The sequence below is a fragment of the Ceratosolen solmsi genome, unplaced genomic scaffold (genome assembly GCF_000503995.2).
Source record: "Ceratosolen solmsi marchali unplaced genomic scaffold, CerSol_1.0 scaffold7, whole genome shotgun sequence".
NCBI lineage: Eukaryota > Metazoa > Arthropoda > Insecta > Hymenoptera > Agaonidae > Ceratosolen > Ceratosolen solmsi.
In genome coordinates this window covers 15280101-15300082 of record NW_011948413.1, presented here as the reverse complement: position 1 = coordinate 15300082, position 19982 = coordinate 15280101, and the positions used below count along the sequence as shown (strand labels likewise).

Genomic DNA, 19982 nt, shown 5'->3' with positions numbered 1-19982 from the left:
ATCATATTAATATTCATTAATACAAATTTTTGGAAAAAAAAAACCTATTTTCTGCTGATAAGTATAATAGATAAAGGAATATTTTTTTTATATAAAATAAAGTAAATATAAATATCATTTGTAGAAAACCTTTCGTTTTTGAAAATTATATTTTATGCTATTTGAATATATTTTTTCATTAATTATGAATTCATAACTGATACATATTGAAGATTTTGAAAGATACTCGAAGCATCAATATCCTTAAATTAAAAAGTGTCGTAATTCTATATCGAATATGAATGAAAAAACATCTTCAAAGAGATGTGCTATAGAAGATGTAATGAAAAGCAGTTAGTAAAGAAAGTAATCAAAACACAAATTAAAAATATGAGCCCTAGCATAATTATAAGGATATATAGATATTGTTTAACTTTTATATTTCCTTATAAGTATGCAATATGAAATATTTCCTTACAGTAAAATATGAGTATAATTAATATGAGGTAAGAGTTAAGTTGTATAATCATATAATTCAACTAATAATCTTGACAAAATTGCTTTAAAAATAAAAAATTGCAAATTAATAAATAAAATCAAGGTTATGATCAAGGATAAAAGACGAAAAAGTAAATAGACGTGAAAAAAAAAATTAGATAACTTAAAAACATATTTTAATGATCTTGCATTAGTAAAAAGAAATATAGAATGATGGACTGATTAAAAAATATATATATATATATATTAAAAGTAGGATTATTAGAGGCTGATAAAAAGATAAAGGAGTATAAGAAAATTTGATAATAGGGGAACAGATTTGAAACAAGGAGAAATCGAAATACGTGGAAGGAAAGAATTGTTAGTAACTCCAAGAAAAAAGGAAGAAAAGTGACCGAACCGTAAAATAATGACGTGTACAACTGCTGTTTCATGTCTTAAACAGACTTATTGTGAAATTTGTAAGCCTTATGTCACTTCTTAGTGTAGAGAACATATGGTGCGTCCATTTTCTGGTATTAGATCTTTACGACTCGCTCTCAATCTTTTTATTCGAATGATTTTTTCTTCGTCCCGATTTCATTGAACATTATTTGGCGATTCATAAAATATTGATACGATAACATTTTAAATGAATTCAGATAATTATATAGATATTGCTCTCTCTCTCTCTCTCTCTCTCTCTCTCTCTCATTAAATGATAAATGCATTTGTGAAACTCTTATTGAAATTATTATTTTATTTTATTGATAATTTTGATATTTATTTTATGCATTTATTATATCCAATTTTATTCGATGCTCGTATCTCTTCTTATATTAATACATAAATTCTTATGTAACCAATGTAGACATGAATAAAGAGTATCTTTAGCTTTTATTTATTATTTTTACTATGAAGCTTTAGTATGAATGGAGCTTATTTGGATAATAAAAACGATCGATCATTTCTCCCGTCCTCTTTTCATCTTGTTTTACTTTCATTTCTTTTAAATGCTACATACATAAAAATACAGATATGTTATTAATAAATTATTCTTATTCTTCTTCTTCTTCTTCTTCTTCTTCTTCTTCTTATTATTATTATTATTATTATTATTATTATTATTATATAGAAATAGGGGCAAATAACTCAGTATGACATTAGTAAGTAATAAAATTCCACATTGAATATGATTTATAATATAAATTTAATCTTCAACAATTTCCGATATTTTTCTGAAAATTCATTTATAGTTTTCATAATTGTCTCTTTCAATTCTCGTATATCAATATTAAATTAAATGTTTTATTAAAAAATAATTTTTTAATATTACAATTAAATTGTTTTAAGAAATTATTACGAAGACGTCATTTATATTACATACGAAATTTTGATGTCGAACAATTAATAGACAATAATTCAATATAATTGCAATAAAGTCCTTTATAATAATACGTTTGCGGATATTCTTCTATTTAGTAGTAAATTCTGTATTTGTTAGTATTTAAAAATAAGGATTTGACGAAATGGAAAAAGAGTTTTATATTAAAATATTCAAATCCTCTTTTTAACATTATTACAAAAGCCTGACTGGAAAACGGATCACCGATATTTCTATGAAAGTACATAAAAATTGAATGCAGAAAGTGAATTTCTCATGACTAACCTGTCGACCGGTTTCATAAATCTCCCAATCGATGGTTTTCACTTTTCCTAAACCGATGCTTCTAATTTGACTAACAATATCTGTTTCACATTCGCACGTCATTGTCTGTTTATCGGTGAAATCTTTCATTAGCGATCCAGTTGCAATCTGTTTATACGATCAACATTACGACGATTATTATAAGTATAATAGATATTTCGATTAATTGATCATATATATTTATATATGTATATATAATTATAATTATAATGTTATATTAAATATCAATTGAAATATTATATGTATGTATATTCAAGGTAAACAGAATAGAGTAGCGTTCTATTAAAGATTTTCATATTTTGGTAAAATTTGTTGGAATAGTATGATTATTGTCTACATTTAATTTTATCGGCAATTATATCGTACAATTACTTTGTCATATACAGATAATTCAGATACGTTTTAAGAAAAATTGAAATGAAACTTTTACATCTATTTGTCCAATGGTATAAACTATAACGGATAATAATATTTAATACAGAGTATATATACAACAGAATAGCTTTATAATAATAATAAAGGGCTATGATGAATCTATTATATAAATGTGAATATGTGTACAAACGATATATGTATATCGTAGGAATGTATAGGTGAATGCAAAAAACTTTACCTCTCGCCAATAGTGCACTAGTGCACTTTGCACGTTCTTAAGTGACTCTTCATCTGCTGAGACAATGTTCTTAAAGAGCCGAGCTATCAGAAATCGAACTGGTCGCTCTCTTGTGGATTTCAATGGTTCGTCCCATATAGATTCCGAGCCAAGGCGATATGTTGCTGATGGTGTCGCTTCTGGAATCTAGATGCATTATTCAGATCGCATTATAAATTTCCATAACCCGACGATGGGGAACTCTTTTCGTCTCATGTGCAATGCTACCATGCAGGTGTCGTAATAAAATACAATGATGAAAGGTAATTAATTGATTCACTATTTCTCTCTCTTTTTTCTTTTTTTGTTTTTCTTTAATAAATTACCTTGATGGGTTGGTTTTCACGAGCTGCAGTTACGCGAAAACTTTACTAAAATTTATAATAATGAACGCAAGCCTCTACTTAGCTATTTCGAAAGATAATTTAAGGGTTTACGTGTTAAATGCAAAGTTTCATCTATCTGTATATTAGTGTCAATTAAAATTTTACAGAAGCTGCAACGAATTTTAGCGCGAACAAGACGACAAAAAATGTTCGATGAATAATGCTCGATGGATCAGAGTATTATTACACTCGAATAATATTTCGGGCGTCATAACATTTATATATTTATTTCTTTCATTATATTGTGTAATTGATATTTTTACTTCGTAATCCAACTGGCAATCTTTAGAGCCACCAAGAATAGTTTTTGGCATTTGAAGGGCGAGGGAATAGTTATCGGAGCATATGAGACTTGATCGCTCGTCCTCGGCCATTATCATCCAATATCTCTGACAATCGGTCGATCGATGATACTCGTAAGCCTGACCATTTCGATTCAAGGCAAAGATCCTGTAACGCTGCTTCATCCTGTTATTCTGCTTGCACTCGCAGACCACTGGATTGGAGATTTCTATTCTCGAAAAACCCGCTTCGTCTCGTTTTGCCATCAGACAATTTGTGCTGTCCTCGAATGTTAGAAGCGCGTTTGGTTCTCCGGGAGCACACGGCCGATCGATATGGTGGAAAGTCGCGGAGGAAGAGGATCTATGGCATTCGGGACATGATTGCCGAGTTAATACGACACCAGCGTCGCAAAACTGTAACGAATGAAGAATTTTTCGTTCTCTTGAATAAACAAGTTCCTGTCAATGGAGTTATGACTTATGCTCTTTGAAAATGTGCAATATATAAGTGACAAAGTATAATCAGTCTTAGTTTACAAGTTTTGAATAATTGATCGTTCGTAGCTTGCGTTCGGGTTACGAATAATATTTCATTATAAGATTGTTGGGGATTTTTTATTTTAAAACATAGTCGAAGAATGTAATGAAAATAGTGCAAAATTAATAAATCCCGTGGATTTTAACGTTATTTTAAACATGTGCATTATTAAAATTTATATTAAATTTTTACAGAGATTATGTTTGTTACTTGGCTTCTTTTTTTTTTTTTTTTTTTTTTTTTTTTTTTGTTAACTGGAATTTCACTGCATTATCATTGAAATATGCAATTTGGATTGTCGCCAAGTTTCTCGACATTTACGCGAGCGCACGCGTATTAAAATAAAAAATTACGTTTTTTTTACCATTTTGAAACGTGATTTTATGTTTTAATGTCGATTTTTTTTACGAAGAATAAGTTTAGCATAAATTACATATAACAAAGCCGACTAAATTGTCAAAGGCTTTGTGTATGAGAAATATGAGAAATTCAATTGATAATTGGAAAAGAAGAGAGGAAAGTATTATATAACTTCCAGCTCATAATCATTAATAGAATAGCAATAAGACTAAATGTATAACTCTTAACATTTATATTTAATTGTAATTAATTCTTTTTTAGATAATTTAATGGTAGAGTAAAATTTTTCGATCCTTCTTTACATTAATTGGCGATATTTTTCATTTAATTTGGGTGAAATTATTTGAGACGAAGAAATCTTTAAGAGAAAATTATGGGATATTTCGTTCTCTGGGATCATCGAACTCTTTGACAGAGAAGCTAAATTTATTTTTCATTTTAGCTTTCGCTAATAACTACCCAATACGGTAATTACAATAAAGTTATTAAAATAATCTCCCTATTAAAAATCATCATTACTTTCGTCCATTACTACGAAATTGCCCATACAAATACATAAAAATCCCTGTATAATACATAATAGTTGTGATGTATGTGACACGCGTATGGGAAATTCGTCCTCCATCATACGTTTAATCCTTTAGCTCGAAATCGAAAAGATCGATTTTCTGATATAACTAAGGCAACCGTCCTTCGTTCACTCACCTCCACTCGAAGTTTATTATTGGTCGAAAGTTCGCCTAATCCCTGCGGCGTTATTCGAAGACGTGGACCATATTTGCCCATCGCCAGGCCGCAGACACCGACACTTGGGGTTTCGCGGGATACCGTCGCATAATTCGGATGCTCAGCGCGACTATAAGTTACAACTGAGACGAAACCTTCCGGCTCTTTCTGGCCGAAGTAACGTATGAGTTCCTCCCCTGACCAGTCGCAGTGCACGAGTTCACTCTCAACCACGCAACCGCATAACGTGCGAGTACCATCTAGAATTCAGAGAGGGCCATTTATTATAGAGGAATGTGTAGGATCGTCGAAAAATTGCGTTATAAAATTTCGGACTGAGCTTGCTTAAGTTTTTGAGGTTAATAATTCTAATGTCGCCAACGTTTATTGGCAAATTTTGCTTCCTATTATTATTTTTGGAGTTTGAAGAATATTGTAATCCTAGAGTTGATATTAAGTCAAGAGCTTGAGAGATTAATAGGAATATTAACGTTTAAGCTCAAGCTGATTATTGAAAATTAAATTTCATCTTGAAATACTGCAAATGAAAGAACTTGCATTGGCAAATTTATTGATGAAAATGTCATACTAAATAACAGCCAGCAATTTCAAAAGAGTAATTAGGCTATTTATTAAAAAAAAAAAAAAAAAAAAATAAATTAATAAATAAAATAAATAAATAAATAAACATGATGCTTAATAAATAAGAATTCGAAGTTTTCACTCATAATTATTGTATGCTAATGTATAAACTTCTGATGATATAAAGAGACCAACTTTTAATATACTTCGATGTTATGAAACTTTCAACTCGACTCATAATGTAGAATTATTTGTAGCGAAATGTATTTTTAAACATATAAATTTCCCTTTGTGTAAGAGAGTATCATGCAAATAAATATAATTATTCTAAATTTTTTTTTTTTTTTAAATAACATATTTTAAATTTTTTATGTAATTTAAATTTTTAATTATGTAATTTAATTTTTATATAATTTAAACATATTTTTAAATTAATTAATTTGGCGCCTAATATTAAACTATATGTATATTTTAATATATATGTAATATATGTAAAGCATATGTACATGCATTTAAGTTTATGTACATACATGTATTTAATATATGTAAAGCAGAAATTAATAAAATATCCTCATAAAAATTTGGAATATGTGGAGAGGCGAAAAATGGCATTACAATTCGGATAAAATTACGGAAATTTATATAAACATTATTTGAAGGGAATATTGTTTGCTTAAAAATGAGGTATCTGAAATTTTATCGATTTCTTCGTTAAATGAGTTTGGAAGAATATAGAAAAAAAGAAAGAAAAGAAAAAAACAAAAGAAAACAGAAAATGTAGAGATATGCAGTTAGTATTTCACATTCGAATAAATAGCATCGAGAATCAGTTCATTCGTTCATCGAATCATCGAACCTGGAAAGGATACGAGCATTTCACCGTTACTCCTGATGAGCATATCCGTGCCATCGGCGCGTCGCACCAACTTCTCCTTGACACTGTAAGCTTCCGCAATGTTTGTGCGCAATCGATTGAGCTCGTGAACGACGCGGCCATCGTAAACCTCGTAGTGTCGGCCATCCGGTTCCAACACTTTGTAGCGCAGCGGCGATGGCTTTGAGTAAGCGCACTCACACGACGGCTAATTATGCGAATTATCAGGAATTAGGTCTGAGAGTCTTGGATTTTGGAGTTATGTATGGAGACGCAGCGATGGTAGGGGCTTTCGTGCCTGTGCTCGATAATATTTCATACCGACCCGACCCGACCCTTGTTGACTCGTAGTTTATTCGCAATCTCATTGCAATTTTCTTTTTAAATTATTTTATTATCGGAGGATGTTTGAAAATGTATGAGGTGAACGAAGCTACTGCTCGACTCTCTGTAGCGATATTACGTATAGAAAATAGCTATTGCTATACAGGGACAGCGATATACGTTGAGTGTGAAATATTATCGAAATGCACATAAGTGAGTTACCTCGGGACGAAAACTTATTGCTTATATTATAGCTTAGGTATCGCAAAAAAAGCTCGTATAAAAAGCTAAATAAAAGAATTTTTTATTATTAAATATTTATAATAAGATTTAGAAATTGATTATCGAATCGAGAAATTAACAGTTTCGGCCAATATTTGATTTACCGACTGAAGAATATCATCGAAGCTTCTAAATATCTCAATGTATCAAGTTTCAATTATATTCTAGTAATATCTATCGACATTATAATAGAAGGAATTTTTTTTTTTTTTTTTTCAGCCGAATTTCATCACATCTGTTTAAGTATACATTAATATTCATATAACAGTACAAAATATTTGTTTATACTTTAATGAATATTGATAGCATGTAATCATCGCATAATTAACGTAATGAATAGAATTAAAATTGTATGAATATTTATATATTATTCGTATTTCATGTTTTTGACATTGAAATCGATAAAATCAGATTGCGAGTAATAACGGCTTTCACAATATTATTATTAATAAAATTTAATATTTTAGGTAAAGGCTGTTGGTTTTTCAAAAATTCCTCACGACATCTACTTAATGTTTAACATAATTTTCTAATTAATATTGTTTAATACCTGACAAGATAAGGATATTTCATGTTGAAGTACAGTCGCCTCTAGCAAGTTATTACGTGTTCCATCAGTCGACGTTGAAATGGATTTTTCGCCACCTTAAATAAGACTTAATTTTGCTTCGTTAACGCAAAGAATCGAATTTTTTTAATTAACATACCATTACCAAAATTCATAATGGTAATTATCGTCCCATTGGGTCGTAAAGCAATAACCGAACCATCGTTAAAAAACTTTACAACATCCCCGTTATGCAAGTACTTCCGATGAGTTTCGTCTTTAATAGTCTTATCAAGTTCAAGTCCTTTTATCGAGTAATACTGAAGGATATAAAACGGAAAATCTGCGTCTTGATATTCTACTGGTCTGATTATTAATCCAGACGGCCAAGATATTTGAATTTCATAAAGTAATTCATTTGTCCTCTTGTTATCTGTAAGGAACATCGTCGATTATAGATATTCGAGAATGGACATAAAAGTAGTTTATTCCGTAATGAAAAATATAATGGAGTCTTGATATTTTCAGATCTTTCAGCTTTCTCGATAATTATAATCATAATATATAAAATTATTATTATAATTCAAAATTTAAATACAATTGTAATGAAAAGAATTCGAAATACATACATACATTTATTTATGTTGTAACAGTGCAATTATTCGTTTATAATTCAGACTTATATTTGAGAGTGATTGTTATATATATATATATATATATATATATATATATATATATATATATATATAATTACATAGTCCTTTCAAATGTAATGTTTAAATTCTTGATTAAATTAATTTTATGAACTTTCAGATGACATACGCTTATTTATATTTAATATTAATATCAATAAGTTAATTGAATGAGAAAGATTATACCCGAAATATGTTTCTGGAGTCGAGAAAAGGCAACTATTAAGCCGTTTGCCATTGTTAAGTGAAAGAGGCACGTGAATTCATCGTCCACCTGACTCTCCTGATATCTAAGGCCTTCATTTTCTTCCTCAGGTATCGTGATTCGCACGCTCGTCATTCTTTGCTTTTTATTACTTCCAAGGAGCCAAATCTCACGTGTTAAACGCACGCGCATCCCGTCGCTCGCCTCGAAGGTCCAGTTAAGATTGGAAACTTGAACTCGACGGGACACGCCAAGATCGTAGCCAATAAAATCGAAGGAAGACGCAAGAAGCTCGTTCGTTTCACCAGTGGCAGATGAAAGAATTGCGGCGGAGGCCAATGGTTGCCGGGGATCAGCGGATTGTTTTTTCTTAGATTCTTTTTCCTTCGCGATAGCTGCCGAGGATTTCGCAGAATTCGGACATCTTCGATGTCTTTTCGCCCGTGCCGATTTACTTTGAGTTATTGATGCTAAGTTTAAAAAGTATAGTTATTAAAATTGGAATTAGCGAGGAGTCATTTTTTTTTTTTGCACAGCCTATCAAATACTTTAAATTATTAGTATGTAAATTATAAAAATTATAAAAATCTTATACGTTTATATACGTTTAAATGTATATTTAATCTCAAAAAGATAGTATAAAGGTTTTAAGAATTTTAAGAATAAATAAAAAATAGCTTGTTAAGGAAATTACCAACAAAAAAAAAATTTACATACATGTGTTTGTTTCTACCTACATGTTTATTCGTTACATATATTTTATTAATAAATGAGTACCACTTTCTTTCATTACAAGCTCTCGAAAGTATTTATTTAGCTGAAATATTTAAATATATATATACATATATATATATTGTTACTTTGTTAAATCAATATCTAGTTTATCGACAGATTCCTTTCTCCGAGAACAATGTATTCAATATATTTTATAACCATTTGATCTAGCGTAGCTATCGCCTTATTTTCAAAACGTCAAGAAGTCATAAAGAAAAATATTTTATTTATTGAAATGTGTATAAAACTTTACGTACCACTTTTTCTTTTAATGTCCTTTTCTAATTCTTTTTGCGAATTTGTAACAATATCATTTTTCTCGTTTTCCCTTTCATTCAATAACTTTTTTTTCAACAAATCGCAGCCTTTCAATGATGTCGATAATATGAAATCTTCATCCCTGAAAATTGGCTCTGCTACTGCTCGATCGCTCGTACTTATCATTGTATTTCGTTGGCGATCGAATATATCATTTGTATTTTTTGATTTTCGTTGATGCTCGAACCATTGTGATTCTTCATTGGCGATGTAGTTATAAAAATCTTGCAGGCAAACGGCTGTACGTATGGCGCACGTCACACGTTGTTCCAGTATTTCGTAAGGCTGCTTTATCTATGCAGACAAAGGACGATTGATTCACAGAATGTTAAACGCGAATGTTATTCAACTGAAATTTACTAATCATCTTATTGTGATTTTTAAGGTCTATCGTGTATTAACCGTAGCTCGTTGCTGAACTTTTGTTTTTAATAATTATTGCCTATCAAATAAATTATATGAAATACTTTACAGAAATATATTTTTCTTTTAACAGTCTTTTAATTCTATGATTATACAAATCGTAAGTTTATTATATTCTACTGCGCATTATATCGAACTGTTAACGGTGAACTTATACTCTCAACTATTAACGAAATAAAAATACTAGATATAAAATTTCACGAAATATTTTGAATGCATTCCAGTGGGATTGTAGTGAACGTATTGAACGAGCTATTTTTAGGCTAGAAAACATAAAAATACCAATGACATATCGAAAAAGCAGTTTTGAAAATCACCGATAGATCCAATGGCTTATATATGCACTCACATTATCGCAAAAGAGTAGTAATACCGAATCAGTCGGTAGGAAGTACTTTGCTATGAATTCTCCACACTCGTACTCCTGAAAGCAATTTCCAACTATTTGTTGAAATGCATTGGGAGAAAGTAGCTCGGCTTCCCCGAACTCTTCGAGTAACATCGAACATTGCTTTCCAACCGGTGCTAATCCTAGGCTGTTATGTACGTTTATCAAGCTTAAGAAGTCCGAGCAATTTTCAAAGGATCGCAGAAGCCGTTTGCCGCTTAAATCGTTCGCAGAGCTTGAATTTGTGCTACAGGCTGGTACGTTTAATGAGAAAAGTCTTGTTGGATGGACATTTGACGAATTTGCAAATGTATGCGAGGACTTGATGTCCGATTGTTCTTTCGCGAAAGAGTCATCTTTCTTGAATGCCGAATAAAACTGGTCTAATTTAGAAGGCGAGAAACATATTTCACGAATGTAAATTGATTGGATATGGATATGGATAAATTTTGTAGATGTTAAGATCGATTAATCGATTCATGAAAGTATATCTATTATTATTTTTACTTGCGTTCTATTAAATTGTTAAAACAATTAGGGCCATTCAAGAGGATAAAGATTTTTTTTTTATTAAATGAGAAATAATTTTGTTAATGAAAACGGGATGTTAATAATAATGGGATATTGGAAGTTTTAAAAATTATATTTTACCCTAAACAACACAACTATTATAGATGATTAATATGCAACTTATAATTTCATAATTATATATAAATTATAAAATAAATAATAAAATATTATTTTACTCCTAATAATAATAATAATAATAATAATATATATATATATATATATATATATATATTATTTCACATCGAAGTAATAATTTTGAATTCAATTATTTTACTCTTTAAAGAATAAGAGAGAATGTAATTGTGAAAAAGGATATTTGAGAAAAATACAGATATGATAAACATTCGATTAAATTATAACTGACTTACGTAACAAACAGGACTAATTTAGTAGCTAAATTTAACCAGATAAAGTAAAATTTTAATGTAATTTTTTTATGTTACAGGATTATTGTAAAAAGACTTTAAGTATAACAAGATTTCTACTTTTTTAATTTAAACTTTTAGAAGTGAGTCTAAATTGAAGTATTTGCAAAAAGGATTTATTAATATAAACTAATGAAATGAAAAATACATTTACCTTTTAATCACTTTTTTATATTATACTTGTTTGTTAAATATTATTTTTTAACAAAGACTCCTATTTATATTGATATTAATTTAACTTTATTGAAATTTAAAATTTATCTGCTTATAAAAGTATAATTTGTACAAAATATTTAAATACAATTTTATTCAATGTAGGTTCAAATTTACGTAATTTTTTTATAAATACAACAATTCATAAAAATTGGTATAATCGAATAATTAATATAAGACAGCATAATTAATCATAAATTAATAGTTAATACCTATCCACGAGTCAATTATGTCGAATCGATGTAGCATTTATATTATTTATAATAATTATTCTTTCTTATTCTTTTTTTTCTACTCTATTTTAAGTTTAATAGAATTTTTATTTTGCCGTACTTTCATTAACACGAGTATTTTTCTCCTTATGGGGATCAAATTGCAAATTCGAACTGGATCCATAACAGTTTTTTCCATTTGGAAAATTTTGATTTATTGATTTTATTGAATTAGTATCCGTACACTTATACTTAGTTAACTGACACTCTATCAATTGCTTTAATCCAAGTATATTTAGAAGATGTTTCGTTCTTTTTTTGTTGAGACCTTTCCTTGCACAGATTTTATAAATGCTGTTTAAATGTAACTTGCAGTTTTTTATCTAAGTAGAGATATATATAAATCACATATTTTTTTACTGATAAACACATGGCATTAATTGTGGTTAATATTGAATTGAAAATTTCGTGAGCAATGCAATTTCTTGAAACCGGATAAATAAAATTTTTATTTTTAATTGAATAAAGATCATATTTGAATTGACATTTGTATAAGATTAATTAGATTATTAACGCATGTAGACAAGAATTTTATTTCACGTTTATCGAATTCATTTCCACTATTAGAATAAAATGCAGTTAAAATTGATATTACAAATTTTCTCGATAGCAATTCATATTCGTACGTAATAATATTATATCCGGTTATACCGGTATGACTGGCGTAATATCTTTATGCTTATATTTTGAAACTTGCAAATACTGAATAGTTGAAATACTGACCCAATTAGAAAATTCTCAGCATCACGAGAAAACTTGTGCCGCAATTGCGCAAATGCAATATTCGAACAATGTTAATTACTTCGTATTTTTAAATCGGCCTGAAAAACAGTTATACCCCATCACCTCATTTTCGTTATTTAGACGCCAAGCAACATTAATCCTCGGATCTACGATCGGCTTCACTTCAAACCTCTTGAGCTCGGTGAATTTTGATTTGTATTGCGCCTTAATTCTTCCATCTTGCGAGTCTTCCGTCACTTCGTCGTTAGCGCGGCACGCATTTAAACCCAGCACATCCCCATGAAGGATTAATTCGAGCTTTCGAAGAGGCTGATGCGATGGATCGTTCGTTTGCGACGTAAGTTCGTATTTTAGATTCAATAGGCGAAGTTTCTCTGTTAGACGCGCGAAAGCTTCGGAGTTCACTTTACTTAACGAAGTCGCTACGCTCGAGAGTGAGGCGTCGTCAACTGCAGCTGCACGAGCTTCTGGCAATACCGGGGATTCTTGTTGCTTGGATGTCAAGATGGAGGTCATACGTGGCCGATCATCCTCATCATTTTCTACATCTATTTGTTTTAGGAAATAATGATTAAGTCACGTGGTTTGCTCCAAATAAATTCTTATGCAACACGACATTTATGGCCATTTTATGCGAGATGGAATTATGCCGACGGATGCAGTGGATGTATGAGTGCTGACAATATATGAAATTTCAAGCACTGTAAATGTAAGCATATTCTAGCATATTTATGAAAATATCGGCAATCAATCAATATAAGTATTCGATTTATTTCATGGACGAATATAATTACCCACTTCCGCCTTCTAAGCATTCGTCAAATTTCTTTATATTATTGAAAAAATATTAATTATAATTTTTAAACTCTTCAATGTTATAGGAATAATACTCTTTTTCCGTTAGACATGCATTATATTAATGACACTTTCATCAAATTTGAATTATACGTATTAACGATATAATATAATTTAAAAAGACGATAAAAGCGAAAATGTGTAGAAATATATAATTGTACGATTAAATTAAAGATAATTTTTATGTTTTAGCACTTGATTTTTGAAAAATTATAATTGTCATTAATATCCAATTTGTATATTGAATGTGAATTAAAAATTAGGTAATTCCAAATTTATATTATGTTTGGATTTTTTTAATTGGATTTCGTATGATATTCAATATGCAAAATGCATTTATAAATACTATATTTGATTTTCATCTATGAGAAAATAATTCCATACAAATTGCTGAAATCCGATTTTTCACATTATTTCTATTATTTGAAAGATAATGCGACATATGAAATAAAAATAAAATTTGCTTATACATTAATAAATTAATTAATCATAAATTATGATAATTATTATTGTAAATATTAGTATAAAATACTGTGTTATTAAAATTTCAGAAATGAGTAATTAATTTTTATGGAATTGGATAAACTTAATTGCCACTTATGTACTTATAATGTAATTTAAATTATATTTTACATGAGAGTTTGATAAATACGTATTAAAATGTAATTACAAAATACATAATTAAATACTTTCATTCTATAGTTATATTATTTGATAATATATTTCGTTGTGAATTATTTCAACTTGCTCTTTCTCCGTATAAAAGATTGTGCATTCAGTATAATCATTCAATGTAAATTTTAGTAATTTTTTAAAAAAATGTGATCTACTTAATATTTAAAGTTCTAAATATTTTTTCTGTGTAAGCGATCCTGTATAGAATTTAATGTATATCTACTTTTTTTTCGGAGAGTAAAATTATTATTATTATACATACTTAAATTTTCCGTTGCATCAGTTTCATTGTCTTTTTTGATATTTTCCTCGATCTGATATAACAGTGCTTCCATTATATCGGGTATTAAAATATATTCTTCGGGCTTAAATTTCATGAAATTTTCGTAGCTGGACAATCTAAATGTCTCGTGCTTTGGTTCATATACTTCGTATATCTTCATACTATGCAAATAGGTGATGTGATTCTGCATAGTATTGTGAAAATCATAGAGGACAAAGGAAATGTTGTCATAAATTTTATCGATACCAATTTTCGGAGAAGGAGGACAGTAGGGACAAATAGCTAGATCCAAACAATTACTTTCATCAAATTTATTCCAAAAATCCAATTGATCAATAGTGTCGGTTTTTAAAACTGTGCTATTCAATTAATTGATAAATATTATAATTATTATATTTCAAAAACGCAATTAATTTTGTGTAATATTAAATATTATATTTAAAAATGCATTTTATATTATTACTTATAATTTGCGTATTTGACTAAATAGTCAATTTTGATTGAGCAAAAAAGTAATTTTGAAATTATTCGACTTTCATTCAATAATTCACATTATTTTTAAGTACTTAATACATTTGAAGTACGTAAAAATATTAAAGGACATTTCGATGTTACATTATAAATTAAGTATGCATTAAATAGCTATAAAACATTGTTAAAAAATATTGAAATTCTGAACAGAATTCTTATAATTTGGAATATTATAAAATACTTTGGCACTTTAAATTTTAAATCATTCGAATAAGTTTGATGTAGACAATGCAAATGTTAATCCAGAATAAATAAGCGCAGCATATACATTTAATAAAAAAATTTGTGCAGTTGAAACATATATAATGATGCCGCATCTATACCTTACATTACATGGTATTCTAAAGCGAAAATTTGGCTTATAAATTCTCTCGGACTAATATAATTCGTGAAATATATATATATATATATATATATATATATATATATCAAATAATTTTATTATGAAATGATGATTAACAAAATGATAATTTTATTTACGTCGGCAAACATTTATACCGATCAATTAACCAATTCAATTTTATAATATATTTAATTATAATTTCATTAAATTTTTTACAATCTTTCGTATCATATATTTAATTTGCTTCTTATAAAATATTTGAAAAACGAGAATAAATTGAAAATCCAGAATATATTGAAAAAAGCAGAATTACAAATTGATATAATAATTATGATAACTGCGAGTCAATTAGTTTGCAATAAACGTATAAGTTTGTAAATAGAAAACTTGAATTATTGTTAAAATATGTAATTTCCAACAAAACTCATAAGTTTCGGACAATAGTGTAGTCGACAATGATAGTTTAATGTGTAATGTTGCAAAAGTCCAGAAAACAAAGATTCGATGCTATGCGGTTAGAAGTAATAAAAACTGGCAGAACATGAGGCGATATCGCAAAAAAAAATTTATACCTTTCAGTTTATATATATATATATATATATATATAACGTCTTTCATGGATTGTTCCAATTTTTAAAGAAGACTCGTAATTTACTTAATTTACTGTGAGATTGTATAAAAAATGGTTAATACTGTTTAATGCAGCGATAGAATATATATATATATATAATAGAAAAGAAAATATAATTTCTGTTTTCCAAAATTTGTATAGTAATTTTAATGATATTTCAGTACCTGTGAGAATGAAATACTTTAGAATCGCATGAGGAATTGGTGTCTTCACATTCGATTAAACTTGTCTCGGATTTATCAAAATTATTGTCGTCTTGTAAATCTTTAAGTTTCAGAATGCATCTCAATGGAACACCGATTGTAATTAAATCCGCGGGTAAATCTGGATTGCGGAAACCAGTAAGAAGAATGTAGAGATTTGGACCTATCGAATAAGTTGACAATTTTTGAATTATTTTATAGATTATTTTGTAGATTATAAGTATTTGAAGTGATTAATTTATTCGCAGTGTTAAATTAAATTAATATTTTAATTAATTAATATGTACGAGCTAAAACTATATTTTCCGGATTATATTATTTAAATAAATAAAAAAAAATAATAATAAATTTTTTTTATAATAGCTTCCTTATTAAATAACAATGAAGCAAATTAAGTAGGGTTTACATTTATGTATAAAATGTAAATATTATGTATTGTTTAAAATTTATAAATAACCCAATTGAATACATACATACATAAATTTCTATTAAATAGAAATTCATAAATTAACTATAATTTTCTTTGCTGTATGATAAATGAATAAGAATGAATTTGTGGAGGTGGATGAGTATCTACTTAATCATTGGTTAATCATCCAAGTTTTAAGTTCTATATATTTACAATTAATGAATATAATAAATTTTTTAAATATAATTTCCAATGATAGTAATCCAGATTTATTAAGTTGTTAATTTTGTATATTCTGACTAATACAAAATTCAATGGCTTAATGAATGTCCGTACAGAGAATTTAATAACAATAGGAACTTACAAATCTTCCAACATAAAATGCATTTGCACATTACGAACTTTGCAACATTATGCTGTGGTAATTATTTATTTTAGTGTCAAATTTTAATGGCATTATATATTTTTGTGAAGTAAAAGTTATCAAAATTCTTAATATTGACTGTATGTATATTATATTTTAGGTATGGATGCATCATTATTACATTTCATATAAATAGTTTATATATAAGAATTATTATTTATAACATAGATTTTAAAAATTAATAAGTTTAAATATTGTGATAAATAATTAATCAGTGGTTCAACGTTAATATAATAAGCATAAGCCTACGTTAAAAGCAATCGTGGCCTACGAAAATCATCGATCAATGTATGATGTCACAATATTCGTTGTAATATTTTTCGTAATCCCACGTGATATAAATTAACGAATAAAACGACTAATTAATAACGTAAAATTGTGCAAAAGAATTGAATAAGCAATGAGTAAAAATAGCTTTCGAATTCTGCTCATACGTCTGTATCCGCTTCCACTCGTTAAAATTTATTCTGTGAAAATACGGTTTCGGATTAACTAATGGCGTATGCAAAATTATAATATCAGAATATATATATATATATATATATATATATATAGAAGAACGACAAAATATGATCCCGTCAACTAGAAGTTCAATAAATCTAGACCTTGAAAATGCATTTAAAATTCAAATGTCAGAAGTTCTTATAGGTTCTTGGAAAAAACTTTCATAAAATTTATTACACTTTGCTTTACATTTACAAGTGACGCAAGAAAAGCAGGAAGTTTCTAAAAACCATACCTTTCTCAGCTCTCGATATAAAACAACTCTTAAATCAGTTATGTCAAAAGCTCACCTCGAGAAAAAAGAACCCACCGTCCTGAGGAGCATCGTCGATATAGATCTTATCCTTCCATTCTTCGTCGCGTCTTCTTAATCGTGAATTTGCTCGTGGCTCCGACGTACTTTTCCCTTCGAGCTTCGATGCTTCCCTTAACTCCTTCCGTGACATTTTTTCGCCCACGGCCTGTTGTTTCATGGCCAGGAATTCACGATCTCGCTCGGCCACAGCTTCAAATTCGATCGCAATCCTTGCTTCCTGCTGCATTCTCGCTTCATAAATCATCCACTTAATTACTTCAGCCTCAAAATAACGCGGCAGAGGATCATTCGTGTTGACTTGATTCTGCAGTACATCTCGAATGTATTGACGGATCTTCTCGGTTAAGGGAGAGACGGTGGCCGTCGATTGCCATTTAGTCGTCACTTTTTCATCTGAACGAAGCAAAAGATCCGCGTTACTTCGACTTTCAGTGCTTTACGATAGATAAGTGATTTGCTTAATCATTTAAATTAACTATAATACATAGAACATCGAACGAAATTTTATCTACGGCATTTAGGTTGAAAACAATGAAAATTCTATTTATAGTTATTTTTAATATGCTTGATGTTTTACAAGAATAACAACAACAGCAATTAGCTATATTTATTATCAAATAACTAGAAACTGTTATCAAATAAAATCGAAACTTTAAAAGATCATGTATATTTTGTTTCACAATTTTGTAATGATGTTGAAAACTTCTTATGTAATCGGATAAATTATTAATTTTAATAATTAAAGTTTCAACTTGTCAAAGTATCATATAAACACTATAATACAAAGATTACAAATAATTGTAATTTCACATTAAATAAAATTTTATTCTTACAACGTTAACAACATTATCTCGATAAAATGTAGAGAATAAGTGTCTAACCTGTATGCTTTGATGATACTCCAAAATTATCAAATATTTTCTCACGGTTTATACAACAAATTGCCTTTCTGCAACCCCTTTCACATGCTTCGTTTAATATTGTTGTATAGTTTATTTGATTTTTTCTTGATTCGACCAACATCGTTACAATGCATCGCCAGTCATCCTCATTAATCGGAATATCTTCGAGTAATTCGTGCAAGGACAAGTCGGTCGCTTTAGTTAGGTTTGTTTTTGAATTAAAATCCATTGGTTGATTTATGCTATTAAAAGTTTAAACGATTTTAATTACATAACCTTCTTAAAATCCATTAATCCAATAATAACTTTTGATTGATATAAATAACTTTTATATATAACAAATGACTGTTGTATGTGAGTTCATATTTTCAAGTATGACATTACAAAATAAAAAAATCTACTTAACCGTTTTCCATCTTTCCATAAAAATATATATATATTATATATAATATATATTATATTTTTAATATATTTCAAATTTATACAATTTAGATATTAATAAGAAAGCAGTATCAGTATAGAATTAGTATAATTAGTAAAGGCAAAAATATGTATTTTTTGCCATTGTACAATTATGTTTTGTTACAATTGATTAGTTGTGGAATGGAGAAATTATACTAAAAAATAATTGAATGCGAATATATAATTTCGATCCTTTTCTTACAATAACGGATAAATTGGAAAATTTTATAACATTACAAAGATATTTATATTTTATTCACTTTTTATTTAATCATATTAATATTTTATACAAATCATATTAATATCATCGTTGTCTTCGTTGTCGCCAAGATTATCATCATCATTATAATCATCCTTGCAATGGAGGCTGTAATAAACAACATCATCATCCTTATAATCGTCATGATCATCACCTTCATCATCATCATCATCAATAAGGACAACTGCATCGGTAACGACTAGCGCCCATTATCAACATCGTTATCAAATGTATGTGAAACGTGTATGGAATACAGATTTCGTGCTATCCTCATTCCATTAATTGCGCACTAATAATATTGTTCAAATTACATAACCAGCAGTTATTTGAAAACAGTCGGCGAATATCATTCGGGACATAAACAAAAAACAAAAATCAGTTCATATTTTAAACAACACTACTAGCTATTATAAAACATATATTATTATCATATACACAACAT

At 28.5% G+C, this 19982-nt stretch overlaps 1 protein-coding gene across 1 annotated transcript; it reads right to left on the bottom strand.

Moving 5' to 3' along the window:
- Positions 1–1379: 1379 nt before the first annotated feature.
- LOC105367716 (uncharacterized) lies at positions 1380–18940 on the bottom strand. Its single transcript, XM_011506485.1, has 17 exons — positions 18799–18940; positions 17912–18310; positions 16226–16427; positions 14536–14915; positions 12846–13291; positions 12192–12322; positions 10481–10667; positions 9734–10002; positions 8598–9049; positions 7880–8152; positions 7723–7817; positions 6549–6774; positions 5090–5370; positions 3466–3900; positions 2778–2963; positions 2126–2272; positions 1380–1472 (listed from the first exon to the last, which is right to left on the bottom strand). Exons 1-17 carry the CDS (start codon positions 18938–18940, stop codon positions 1380–1382), a joined length of 4344 nt encoding a protein of 1447 aa, XP_011504787.1.
- Positions 18941–19982: the final 1042 nt, after the last annotated feature.